The sequence below is a fragment of the Gracilinanus agilis genome, chromosome 3 (genome assembly GCF_016433145.1).
Source record: "Gracilinanus agilis isolate LMUSP501 chromosome 3, AgileGrace, whole genome shotgun sequence".
NCBI lineage: Eukaryota > Metazoa > Chordata > Mammalia > Didelphimorphia > Didelphidae > Gracilinanus > Gracilinanus agilis.
Genome location: NC_058132.1, coordinates 94703318 through 94715801, shown reverse-complemented (window position 1 = coordinate 94715801; position 12484 = coordinate 94703318). Strand labels below are relative to the sequence as shown.

The 12484-nt window shown below is 38.0% G+C and overlaps 1 protein-coding gene across 1 annotated transcript in view; it reads right to left on the bottom strand.

Annotated features, from left to right (window-relative positions):
- Nucleotides 1-1039: 1039 nt before the first annotated feature.
- MRPL48 (mitochondrial ribosomal protein L48) overlaps nt 1040-12484 on the bottom strand; it is a 93433-nt gene continuing 81988 nt past the window's right edge. Inside the window, exons 6-8 of the mRNA XM_044668119.1 lie at nt 10436-10538; nt 7619-7708; nt 1040-1276 (exon numbers count right to left, since the gene is read on the bottom strand). Coding sequence (XP_044524054.1) covers nt 1202-1276; nt 7619-7708; nt 10436-10538 — 268 coding nt within the window. The 3' untranslated portion in view covers nt 1040-1201. The remainder of the gene's footprint in view (nt 1277-7618; nt 7709-10435; nt 10539-12484) is intronic.

Sequence of the window (12484 nt, the reverse complement as noted above, 5' to 3'; positions counted from 1 at the left end):
CCTTAGAGTGCGGAGGAGTGGGGATGGGAAAAGTTCAAGGTTCTCATAGCTGTTAAAGAATAAATCTTCTCTTTGCCATTTAACAACCCTTCAAAAATTTTGAATACAAGTACTCATGTTTCTGCCCTAGCCTCCACCTGTCTTATTTTCTCCATCTATATAAGCACAATTACATTTTTAAAAGGATCCTTCCCTTTGGAAAAGGATGTCAGAAGAAAACCTCAGCTGGATAAACACTGATGGTAAAAAAAAAAAAAAATCTTGTCTTGCTTAGTCCAGGAAAGCACAGCTAGGAGTAATGAATGCGTGGAAGCTGTTGAGATGGATTTCAGTTGAAGAAATCAGAGATATATGGCCTGGATAAGAGAAGATTGAGGGAGAGGGGGTGGCTAAGATATGATAACTGTCTTCAAGCATGTAAAAGGTCATGGGGAAGAGGGAGGAATTAAACTTTTTTTTTTTTTAACTCTTACTTTCTGCCTTAGAATCTAGTTCTAAAGCAGAAATGCAGCAAGAGCTAGGCAATGGGACAAAAGTGTCTTGCCCAGGATCACACAGATTAGAAGTATTTGAGGCCAGATTTGAACCAAGGACCTCTCACTGCTAGGCCTGGCTCTCTATCCACTGAGACACCTTAGCTGCTCCCCTCACCTGCCATTAAACTAATTCTTCATCCTCCCAGGGATAAGAACTGGAAGAATGGGAAGAAACTGCAAAGAGGCAAATATTGGCTCAATTTTAGCTAAAATATCCTTATCAAAGATGTCCAAAAGAGGGAGAAGATACCTTAGAAGGAAGTGAGTTCCTGTCCTTCTATGGTGGCTAGATGATCACTTCTCAGAATATACACTAGAGGAGTTCCTGCTTAGGTACAGGCTAGACCAGATATTCTTTGAGGTCTCTTCCTGGCTCTGAGAGCCTGTGCCACAAAAGGTGAAATCCCATCAGGGAAAGCCATGTTGGACTGGGCTGATCCTAACATACACATGTAAGGAAGCCATGATAGCGCTTGTAATTGATTGCATTAAAATAATGACAATTTCACAGGCCCAAAGCACATGGTTTTATTTATAGACAACAAGAAAATAGGTGGTTTGCTGGCTGAGGAAGCAGAAGCTGATGGTCTCTAAGAGTCCATATCTTCTTCAATTTTGTAACCCAGCAGAGATCCATTTATTCAGGAGGTACTTCAAATACATCCTTAGTTTACTTTGGACAATAATTCTTCTAGTTCTGGTCGAGCTTTGAACCTTCCTTTGTAAGCCTCCTCAGTGTGCTGGAGGAAGGGAGAAGGGAAAGAAAAATTTCATCATCACCATTCATGAGATCCCTCATAATAACAGTTCACAATTCCCTCTAAATAACAATGAATTAAATAATAATAGCAGTTAATAGTTTGCTAATAATGATGATGAGACCAGTAATAAAAACATATAATTCCTCGATAATCATAATAATAGCTCTCAATTCTATAATTTGCAGTTTTCAAAGTACTTTCCTCATGAGAAGCCCTGATGAAAATGGCACAAATATTAATCTACTTTAGAGAAAAGGAACCTGAGGCTAAAGGACATAAAGTGACTTGTCCGAGGTCATAGGACTAGTAAAAAAGAAGTCAGGATCAAAACCATTGTCACATGAGTTCAGAGTGAAGGCTTTTCCTCTCATTCCAACCTCTTTCCTTGGAAATGCTCTCTATCACTCAAACACTTTTCTATTGGCTTGTCCTCCTATTTAATACAAGCTTTGATGAAGGGAAAATCTGCTTTCTCTGCCTTGGGTAGTGACAACTGTGTTTGGGATAGTTCTGTGCCATTCAAAAAACTGTGGAAATGGAAAGTCTTCTAGGCCAACCCATTCTTCTCCCACTTCCAGTGCAACTAAGCCCCCCAACAGTGGATCATTCAGGCCCTGCCTATGTCCTTCTAGGAGTTCATTACTTCTTGAGGCAGTCCATTCCATTGTGAAGCAGCTGAAATTTGCCTTCCTATGACTTTCTCCATTCCTCCTGGTTCTGCCCTGTAGGGCTACACAAGGCAATTATGCTCTTAATGAATTCTCTTTCTTTACTACAGTCGTATCTGCCAGTGTACTACCTTGAACAGTGCTATGAAAGTTAATTGAGTGCTTGGTAAATGCTTGGGGCTCAGACATGTATCAGTAAAATATTTTCTTTCCTTATGAAGGGTAAATAAAGGCTCAGAATTAGCTTCAAGCCAAGACCTGCTAGAAATGAACTCCCTCCCAGTGTCAGTGAAATTAATTTCTACCACCAATAATCATTCTCTCAGCTGAAACTCTTCCACATTTCTTCTACAGAGTAAACAAATATGCCAGGCCTGGGCAGGAGAGCAACAAGACCTCCCATCCCCTAGGATTTAATGGTATGTATGCATCCAGCCTATTTACACACAAGTTTTGTGAGGAGAGCCATTGGTAAATCTTAGTGTGCTATGGAAATAAAATCCTTTCCTCACAACAATCCAGTCAGGCAGATAGTGTATATGCCATTTAGGCTCTTTTTATGAGAAAACTGCAGCCCAAGGGGGAACACAATTTGTCTAGGGTCACCCAACTAGCAAGTGTTGGAATCTAGACTTAATTTCAGGTCTCTTGACTCCAGTCAGCACTCGTTCTACTATCTCTCAAAGAAGATGGGGTTTGTACAAGAGGAAGGGTTGTTCAAGAATGTAGTTGATTTTATTTATATATATATATATATATATATATATATATATATATACATATATAAAATCTATTTTTATTAGAAGCTTTTTGCTCTCTTTTACATAAGAGACCCTCAAGCATATATTTTTCATGTATGTAAATAATTCCATTTCTGGATTAATTTAAAAAGTACCCCATACACTGCTGTTTAGCAATAAACTAGCTTGCACATTTTAAGTCTATGAAATTTTGTGAGACTTTCTTTGTACTGGACAGTTTAAAAAATTTTTTTAAAGATAAAAACATTAAACATTTTTTAAAATGCCACAAAAAACCCACAATAGTCCATAGGAAATTCTGTTGATTATGTTTGTGTCCTTAGGCAAAGTTGTTAGAGTCTTGAAATGACCTAGTAGTCAATAACATTCCTTTTTTTTCTGTTGGAACACTGAATTCTTCTGTGTGTGTGTGTGTGTGTGTGTGTGTGTGTGTGTGTATATATATATATATATATATATATGAATACATACTGAAGGCCTCTACTTCTTGGAGTCAGACAACTTGGCTTGTTGATCTCAACATGCTGTTGCTGTTGATGATTATTTTTTTTTTAAGTTCAATGTGGAGACTTGAAACTTGAATGTCCCTTCCAACTTTTATATTTAAAAAAAAGTAAAAGTCAAGAATATTGAAGACTGTTTTTAACCTGTACAAGGAATACTAATGGATCATCTTAAAATTGGTCTGGGGAAAAAACTTTGGTGTGTGTTATGGACAATTAACTGTTAAAGTTATTGTAAATTATCTGTATTTAACAGAGTATTTTCATCTTGAGTGGTCTGAGCTGAATCTGGAAACTATTAGTAAGTTATATTTGGAAGTTTTAACTTCAATGAAGTCAGTAATTAATTAATTGCTATGAAAGAGACAAACACTGAACTACTAAACAAAGATGGGGCAATATCTTTGTTTTTTGTTTTGTTTTGTTTTGTTTTTATAAGGCTCCTGAGAATCAACCCAACTGAAGCATTCCAATTCACTTGAATGAGAAACATATTTAGTTACCAAAAGAGCCGAAGAAGACACTGGTATGAAAGGTACAATCTCAGAGGTTGGCCAAGTTAATGTGGCACACTTGCTGGTCACTTTGTACAATGTAGATTTGAAGTTTGGTGGTGAAAACATTAAATGTCATGTGAAAAAAAAAAGAATGTAGTTGAAACTGAAGGGAAGGGAAACTTAACACTAACTCTCTGACTGGGAGGTGCCAGAGAGGGAGGATAGCTGCCCTTCAAACTGAAGGAGTGAGGTAGAGACTTCCTATTGAAGTTCTCCTATGAGGTCTCATTATGGTAGGGAGGTGACCTTGGACTTTCACTGTCTTTGTTAAATATGAACTATACTTTGATTGCAGGCTCAGCAACAGGCTGAGAATTCCAAAAGAGAAAAGAGGGAAAGGGAACAAACATTTTATTAAGTGCCTACTATATGCTTAGCACTGTGCTAAGTGTTCTACAAATATTTTCAATTTGAAGAAGAGCTAACTATAAAAGGAGGGCTAGACAACATGGGATGACTTTTTTTTTTTTTTTTTTTTTTTTTGGCTACAGCAACTGATGAAGCCATCTACTTAGGAAAAAGGGGGTTGAAATCTGTACAGTGAAAGCAATGCCCGCACTGATGAAACCACAGATCCGTGAAGTATGAGCATCTTTCCTCCAGGCTCTTTCTGCAGGTATCAAGTAACTGATTGTGTTCCAAAAGATACTAATTTAGGTCTCTAGACCCCCTGGTGAAGCATCAATTAACAACACTGAAAACCAGGGCAGTACTGTTTTAATATATAGGGATTACAGCTAATGTAGCCCTTCAAAGCCACCAAAGTAGACGGGTTTATAAGGTTGATAGGAGATTTGGGAAAGGTTCCATGGAAGCCAGCCCAGTTTTTCATGGTGTATAATGAAATAACTGAAAAACTCTAAGTGGAAAAAATATATATGCCTTTCAACAAATTTATTAAGCACCTAGTCTGCATGATGTTCTGTGCTAGGTGCTGAGCTTACCACAAACTTTCTCTAGGATCTACCTGGCATAGTGTAGTGTAAAGACCTCACTGGATTTTGTTATGAGGAAAATTAAGATTTTAGACATTTAGTGTAAGATAGCAGCCAGGCCTGTCAGGCAAGTGCTGGAGAGTTCCAATCATGGAATAGTGAGAAGGAAGGAAGTCTTTTTCCTGTGAGAGACTCTGGTATGGCCGAGGCAGTTAGTTAGTTAGATCTTTTAATTTGAACTCAGAAAACTTGTGTTCAAATCCTATTTATTTCATTTTGACTGGAGAAGGAAATTTTGAAGTTGCCATCAATGACAGTCACCATTATCCAATAACTTCTTTGTAGAGGCCTAGTGACTTTCTAAGGAAGTGACAGCCTTAAGGTAAAAAAATTGGATATGGGAGTGGGGCTTATCTGGAAGAAGATACCTGGAGCCAGCCACAGCAACTGGCCTGTATGTTATAGGAATTAAATTTTAATGGTTTGACTAACATATATGAAAATTATAAATAATATGGTAGAGGCAGATCTAAAGTATTATTGCTCAAAGTTGAAATGACTTTTAATAGCTTTTATTTACAAAAGAGGTGGAAAGAGTGAAAGTGAAACCGCTAAAAGCTGCTAATAGTTTTCCTGACTTAAGGGATAATAATTGGTGACCATTTTTAAAATAACTCTTTTATTTAGTCAAAATTTCAATTTAACCATTATAAATCTATCCCATTAAAATGTAAGCTCTACTATGCCCAAAGGATATAAAACTGTGCGTATACTCTTTGATCCAGCAATACCATTACTATGTCTGTATCCAAAAGAGATTTTTTTAAAAAAGGAAAAGGAACTATTTGTACAAAAATATTTAAAGCAGTTCTTTTTGTGGGATCAAAGAACTTGAAATTGAGGAGACGTCCATCAACTAGGAAATTGGTTGAACAAGCTGTAGTATACAATTGTGATGGATCATTCCATATTTTTCCTGTTGGTTTTTTTTTTTTTATGGCTAACCATCTTGAAAAGGCCACTGTCAATTACCTTGCTCTCCTTGAAATTTGGTTCTCTCTAGGTTTTAAAGACAGTACTCTATACTGGTTTCCTTAGCTGACAATTCCTTCTCAATTTCCTCTGCATTATCTTCCTCTAGATCACACTTGCTAAACATGTATGTCCCTCAAAACTCTGTCCTGGCCCCTCTTCTCTTCTCCCTCTATACTACTTTGCTTGGTGATCTCAGATCCCACAGATTCAATCCTTATCAAACTCTTAACTTTTCTGCTGACCTCTAGTCTTATATCCCCAACTGCCTATTGACCATCTCAAACTGGATAGCCCAAAGACATCTTGAACTAAGCATATCTAAAAGTGAACTCACTATCTTTCCCTCAAACTTATTAGTGTTGAGGTACCACCAAACTCCCAGTTTCTCAGGCTTATATCTTCATCTTCAACTCCTCCCTCTGTCACCCCCATATCCAATCAGTGGCCCGCTAGTGGAGTGGGACTGCCTGCACCAAGTCTTTTCCCCACTCCAAACCACTGTGTACTCAGCTATCAAGATGATCTTCTTAAAGTGCAGATCTGACCACTCTCTCACTCTCTCCCACCAATGTAGTCAATTCCAGTGGCTACCTACCATTTCCAAGATAAAATATAAAATCCTCTGTTTGGTATTCAAAGCCCTTTACAAACCTGGGCCCTCCTACCTTTCCAAACTTCTTATACTTTACTCACTCACATGCATTCTTTGATCTAGTGATAGTGGCCTTCTTTCTGTTCCTTAAACAATTTACTCCTTCTCCTGACTCTTCTCTCTCTTCTCTCTGTCTGTCTGTCTCTCTCCATACCCCCCCTCTCCCTCTCCATCTCTTGGCTTCCCTCAAGATCCAGCTAAAATCTTACCTTCCACAAGGAGCCTTCCCAGTCTCCATTAATGCTAGTTCCTTCCCTCTAAAACTATATCCCAATTTATCCTGCTTATATCTGTAGTTAGCCCAATGAGTGCAAGATCTGTCTTTTGTCTCTAATAGTGCCTGCCTTAGCACAGAGACTGTTGGACAGCAACTGCCTAATATATGTTTACTGATTGATTCTTTGTAGTTTAAATCCTACTAAAATTCCATCTTTTATAGGAAGCCTTTCCTAACTCCTCATAATTAGTGGCTTCCCTCAGTTAATTATTTCCTATTTATCCTGTATATAGCTGGTTATTTGTTTGCATATTATCTTCTCCTTTAGATTGCAAATTCTTTGAAGGCAAGGACTCTTGCTTCTTTTAGTATCTCCAGTGCTCAGCACAATTAGCTGTCTGGCACATGGTAGGCATTAATAAATGCTTGCTGACTGGTTGACAGGTTGTAAAGGCTTGAAGAACTAAGGGCTTAGGAGAAAGTCAAAGTAACAGATTTCAGCTCAATGTGAGAAAGAACTTTCTAATAATGAATTCTCTTCCATAAGGGAGAAGGTAGACTCAGACGGGAGGGAGTTCTCTGTGGGTAGAAATGGTTAAGCCTAGATAGCTTGGGAAGGTGAAGCGGTGGATTTCTGAACCAGGTGAATAAGTGGGTTCCATGTGCTAGTGGTCTCTCACCACTCTAGGAGTCTATGATATAAGAGAGGTTTTGGATGATTAGAGAACAATACATACTATGGACTGCTCTAATAGGGCCCAGCCTTATCTTCTCCCACAGAAGTATTCCAGCATGGGAAATATGGAGGAGGAAGCTTAATAACTGTTACCTTGCCTGTGCAGAAAGCTCTTTTTTCAAAGACTATTCCCTGTTTTCATACTGGATCATGTGATATTTCTTTTCTTTTAAAAAAATACCCTTACTTTCTCTCTTAGGAGGCTTTGACCTACACAAATATATTTTCATCAAATCCCCATATAAACCCATACTTACCTCCCTTACTGAGAGATTGACTCCTTCTGGCAGATTGCTCTGAAGAATTTCCAAGAAAATCGATGCAAATGTGGAACTCAAATTGCTGATCTGCAAACAGAAAGAAAAACCAGGTATTTTAAAGTCAGAAAATGAAATGCCTAAAGAAGAGGAGGTTCTAGCCTATTAACTATATTTCCTCCCATCTTATACTCTTCCATTTACCCTACTCTTTTTCTCCTGCCCCCTCTTTAGGAGTAAATTAGGAACTGTTCCTTTCCTCTCATTCTCCTATCTTGTCTCTGCCTCTGAACAAGGTTATTGAAACTTTTCCTTCAGGGATCAGCAGGAACCATTTTTCTTCAAATCCAATGGTCTCTTTTCAATTTTCTATCTTTCTTTATTTCTTCTGAAAATCTGACCTAGTTGACCATTTCTACTTAAAGTCAAGTCAACTAGTATTTATTAAGCAACCACTATGTGTCAGGCATTGTGCTAAGTGACAGGGATATAAGAAAGGCAAAAACAGTTCCTGCCCTCAGCGAATTCACAGTCTAAGAGGGGAGACATAAAAAAAGCTTTGAACAAATAAAATATACACAGAATAAGTTGGAGATGATCTGAAAATGAAGGTGCTAGCTTTAGGGAAACCTGGGAAAAGCTTCTTTCAGAGGTTGGGATTAGACCTGAGATTTAAAAGAAGCCAAGAAATCCAGGAAGCTGAAATAAAGAGGGGGAGCATTCCAGGCATGAAAGGGTGAAGATGATAAGAGTTCAAAGATGGAATCTTATATGAGGAATAAACAAAGAGATCAGTGATAATGGCCAGTATAGAGTACATGGAAAGAAATAAAGCACAAGAAGACAAAAAAAAATTAGGAAGGGATAAAGAATTTAAAAAGCCAAATAGAACATTTTAGAGTTGATTGTGGAGATGACAGGGAGCCACAGGAGTTGAGTGGCATGTGTGTGTGTCTGTGGTAATATGGTTAGACTTGCTATTTGGGAAGAAGCTTTGATAACTCAGTGGAGAATGGACTGAAGTGAGGAGAGACTCAGGGCAGGAAGATCTATTAGCACTGATAAACAGTCAAGGCATGAAATGATGGGCATCTATACCAGGTAGTATCCTAAAAGAGTGATGATAGTTCATGAGAGAGAAGAAGACATACATAAAAGAAGCTGTGAAGGCTGAAATGACAGAAATTTGTTGTTGATTAGATATGAGAGTGAGAAAGAGGAGCTGAGAATTACATCTAGGTTGTTAGACTGGACGACAGGAAGAATGGTAGTGTCCTCAAAAGTAATAGGGAAATTTGAAAGATGGATGGTTTTAAGGAGGGGAAAAGATAATGAATTCAGTTTTGGACATGTTGAGTTTAAGATGTCTATGAGCAGAGGCAGCTGGGTAGCTCAGTGGACTGAAAGCTAGGCCTGGAGATAGGAGGTCCTCAGTTCAAATCTGGCCTCAGACACTTTCTAGCTGTGTGACCCTGGGCAAGTCACTTAACCCTCATTGCCTAGCCCTTACCATTCTCCCGCCCTGGAACCCATGCACAGTATTGATTCTAAGATGGTAGGTGAAAGTTATTTTTAAAAAATGTCTATGGGCTATGCTATTTGAGATGTCTAATAGGAAGTTGGAGATATGACTAGAAGTCCCAAAGAGGTTAGCACTCAATAAAAAGATTTGAGAATTATCTTCACAGAGATAATAATTTAATCTATGAATGTTGATGAGATCACCAAGAGAAATGGTACAAAGGGAGAAAGGAAAAGGGCCAGACCAGAGCCTTAGAAAACAATCAGGCTGATTAGGAAACAGCAGGAGTACAGTTTGATTGAAATGTAAGGAATGTGAGGGGAGCAGTATGAACTAAGGTAGTTTAGATCCAGATTGTAGAAGAACGTAAATGCCATGCTGAGTAGCTTGTATTTTTCATGTGTGCCAAAAGATGGGAATAGTCCATGTTTAGAGGTTATGGGAAGGCAAGAATATTAATGCATTGTTGTTGAAACTGTGAACTGGTACAACTCCTCTGGAAAATAATGTGGAATTATATAAAGTGACTAAAATGTTCAGTCCATTTAACCTAACAATTTACTACTAGGCATATACTATGGAGAGCATTGCCAAAATGAAAGGCTCCACAACAACAAAATACCCACAGCAGCACTCCCTGGTAGGAGAGAAGTGGAAACAAAGTAGATATCAGCTGATTGGGGAAGAGTAAACTGTGGTACATGAATGTAAGGGGATATTACTGTGCTATAAAATACAATCGACATGATGAATATAAAAAAGCACAGAATGATTTACATTAACTGATACAAAGTGAAGAAAGTAGAACCAGGGAAATGTTATAAATACAGCGATGGGAAAACAACTACACACTCAAAAGGTGAAACTGAATATTCAGAAATAATAAAGATAAAGCTCAGCTTCAAAGAAAAGATAGGAGAAAGTAATCTTTCCTTAATACTCTGTAGAGGTAGGGGCTTGAGTACAAGCACTAACCTATCACATATTTTTAAATATGTTGATCAGTTTTGCTGACTTTTTTTTCCTCTTCTTCTTCTTTAGAAAATAATTGTTATAAAGGATAGCTCTCAGGGAGGGGTGTGAGACAAGGAGAAATCTAAGTAATGTAAAAACAAAAGATATCAATAAAAACAATTTTTTAAAAGGAAGGTGGGATGGAATGAGTAAGTATCTGCAATGGATCAGAACAGGAGATTGGAATTAAAATCCTCAAAAGAACCAGAGCCTTGGCTTCAGTCTACTTTGAGCATCTGGTAGACAGAGTCACCAAAATGGAGTCAATATCAAAGGCTTACCTGGACCACTCGTTCATGGGTGGTCAGGACTGAGTCCAGAAACATCTTATTGCCTTGCTCTGGCATCTGCAGTATTTCCATGGTCTTGGTGGGAAGAGCATAGCTGCAGAAATAGTTTCAATTGTCGAGAGAATTATGTGGTCACTTAGTAATTGCAAATACCCCCTTAATCAGCCTGGTTCACTCACTGAAGTAAGGTAATGATAATACTATTAATTCCCATTCCTATAACACTTCATAGTTTTGAAAGGATTTTCCTAACATCTGCTGAGATACTTAGGAAAAGCATTATGATTCTCATTTTACAAAGGGGGAAAAATGCAAATCAAAGAGGTCATAGAATCTCAGAGTTGGAAAAGAATTCAGAGGGTCTCCTAGTCCAACTGTAATCTTAACAAGAATTCATTCTATTACATCCCTGACAAGAAATCAACCAATCTCAGCTTACAAACTGTGAGAACAGAATTCCCTATACATCAAAGCAGCCCAAGTTCCCTAAAGACAGTTCCATCTATAAGGATGATTTTCCTCCTAGAAATGGAAATTTCTTCTATAACTTTCACCCCTTGCTTCTGGTTTTGCCCTCTGAAAAACCACCATGTCCCCAACATGCTAAGGGTCTTTCTCTAGAGCTCCTGATATAATAAAGTCACCACTGAGACTATACATATAGGAGTGTGCAGGCTATCTGCTTGTTCATCATCCCATTCCTTGTTCTTGATGTTATTAGTATATGTCCCTTCGGGTCATTTATCTCTGATTCAATTCAATAAGCAGTTACAAGCATATATCATAAGCAACATTGTGTGGGTTGCTGGTGATACAAAGAGAAGAACAAAACGGTTCTGCCCTCAAGACTCCTACGTTATATTGGATGACATTCTTCATGGTGCTTCTCCCACACAACTCCTCAGTGCTAATATATTGCAGCCCACTCACACCCACCATAAGCTTTTCTCACTGCCTACAATAAGAGGACTTGCACCCTTAATTCCTCATTGACTATGTTATTCAATGATTCATAACCACAGAGTGTCACCAAAAAAATAATGAAGTTCAGAAGACCTTTGTTTCAAGGAGGAGTTTGGAGTCATTAAGAGCACACATGATGTCAATCTAGCTACCCTCCCCTTTCTGCTTAATTCTCCTCTTTCTACATATGGGAAAACTGAAGTCCAGAAATATAAGAGAGGACTGTCTCATATTAAAATCTCTGAGATCTAAAGGGACCATGATTACAGTGAGGTTGAATAAACAATACATCTGCTTGGATAATTACTTTGATGCACATCATCTCCCAAAGAGAAGCTGAATTTTATCCAGGGATGAAGTCAACTTACTCAAAAGCCCACCTTATTATCAATTATAATACTTGAGAAGTTCTATAGGTCATCTGTTCTTACAGTTCACTAACTTAAAAGGAAGAGATATTTCTAAACAGTTTAGGTTATTTAATTTCTACCCAGAAGAGTAGGAAAAGAGCATTGGCTTTGTAGTCAAATGACCTAGTTTCAAATCCTAGCTCTGCCTCTTGCTAGTACAGGTAAGGCAGTTGAGAACCTCTCTTAACCTTAGTTTATCTATCCATAATATGGGGATAATAATGCTTATTCATAGGCAGGAAGAATCAAATGTGATAATTTATGTAAAAGCACGTTGAAAACCATAAAGTACTACAAAAAAATAGCTCATCAACATTATCATTTAACATCATCACCATCATCATCATTATCATCATAATTATCATCTTCACCACAGAGATGAGGGAATAACTGTTTACTCAAAGGCTTAGAGCTATAATATGTGTGGACAGAATTTTGCTCCTCAGGGACTCTCTCTCCCAGCATTCCAGTTGCGTATCTACGGTATGTAACTAACATAGGGAAGATATAAATTTTGTGTTTGTATAGTTCTACCCTCACTCTCTTCTCCCGGAAACCTGGCTGTGGCGGTTGGGTGAGTGCCAGGTAGGAGAATTTTATTCATGTGGCTTTACTCAGGCTTTTACTTTTGTTCTTTTATTTTTCTACTTCAAATGATTATTAATAA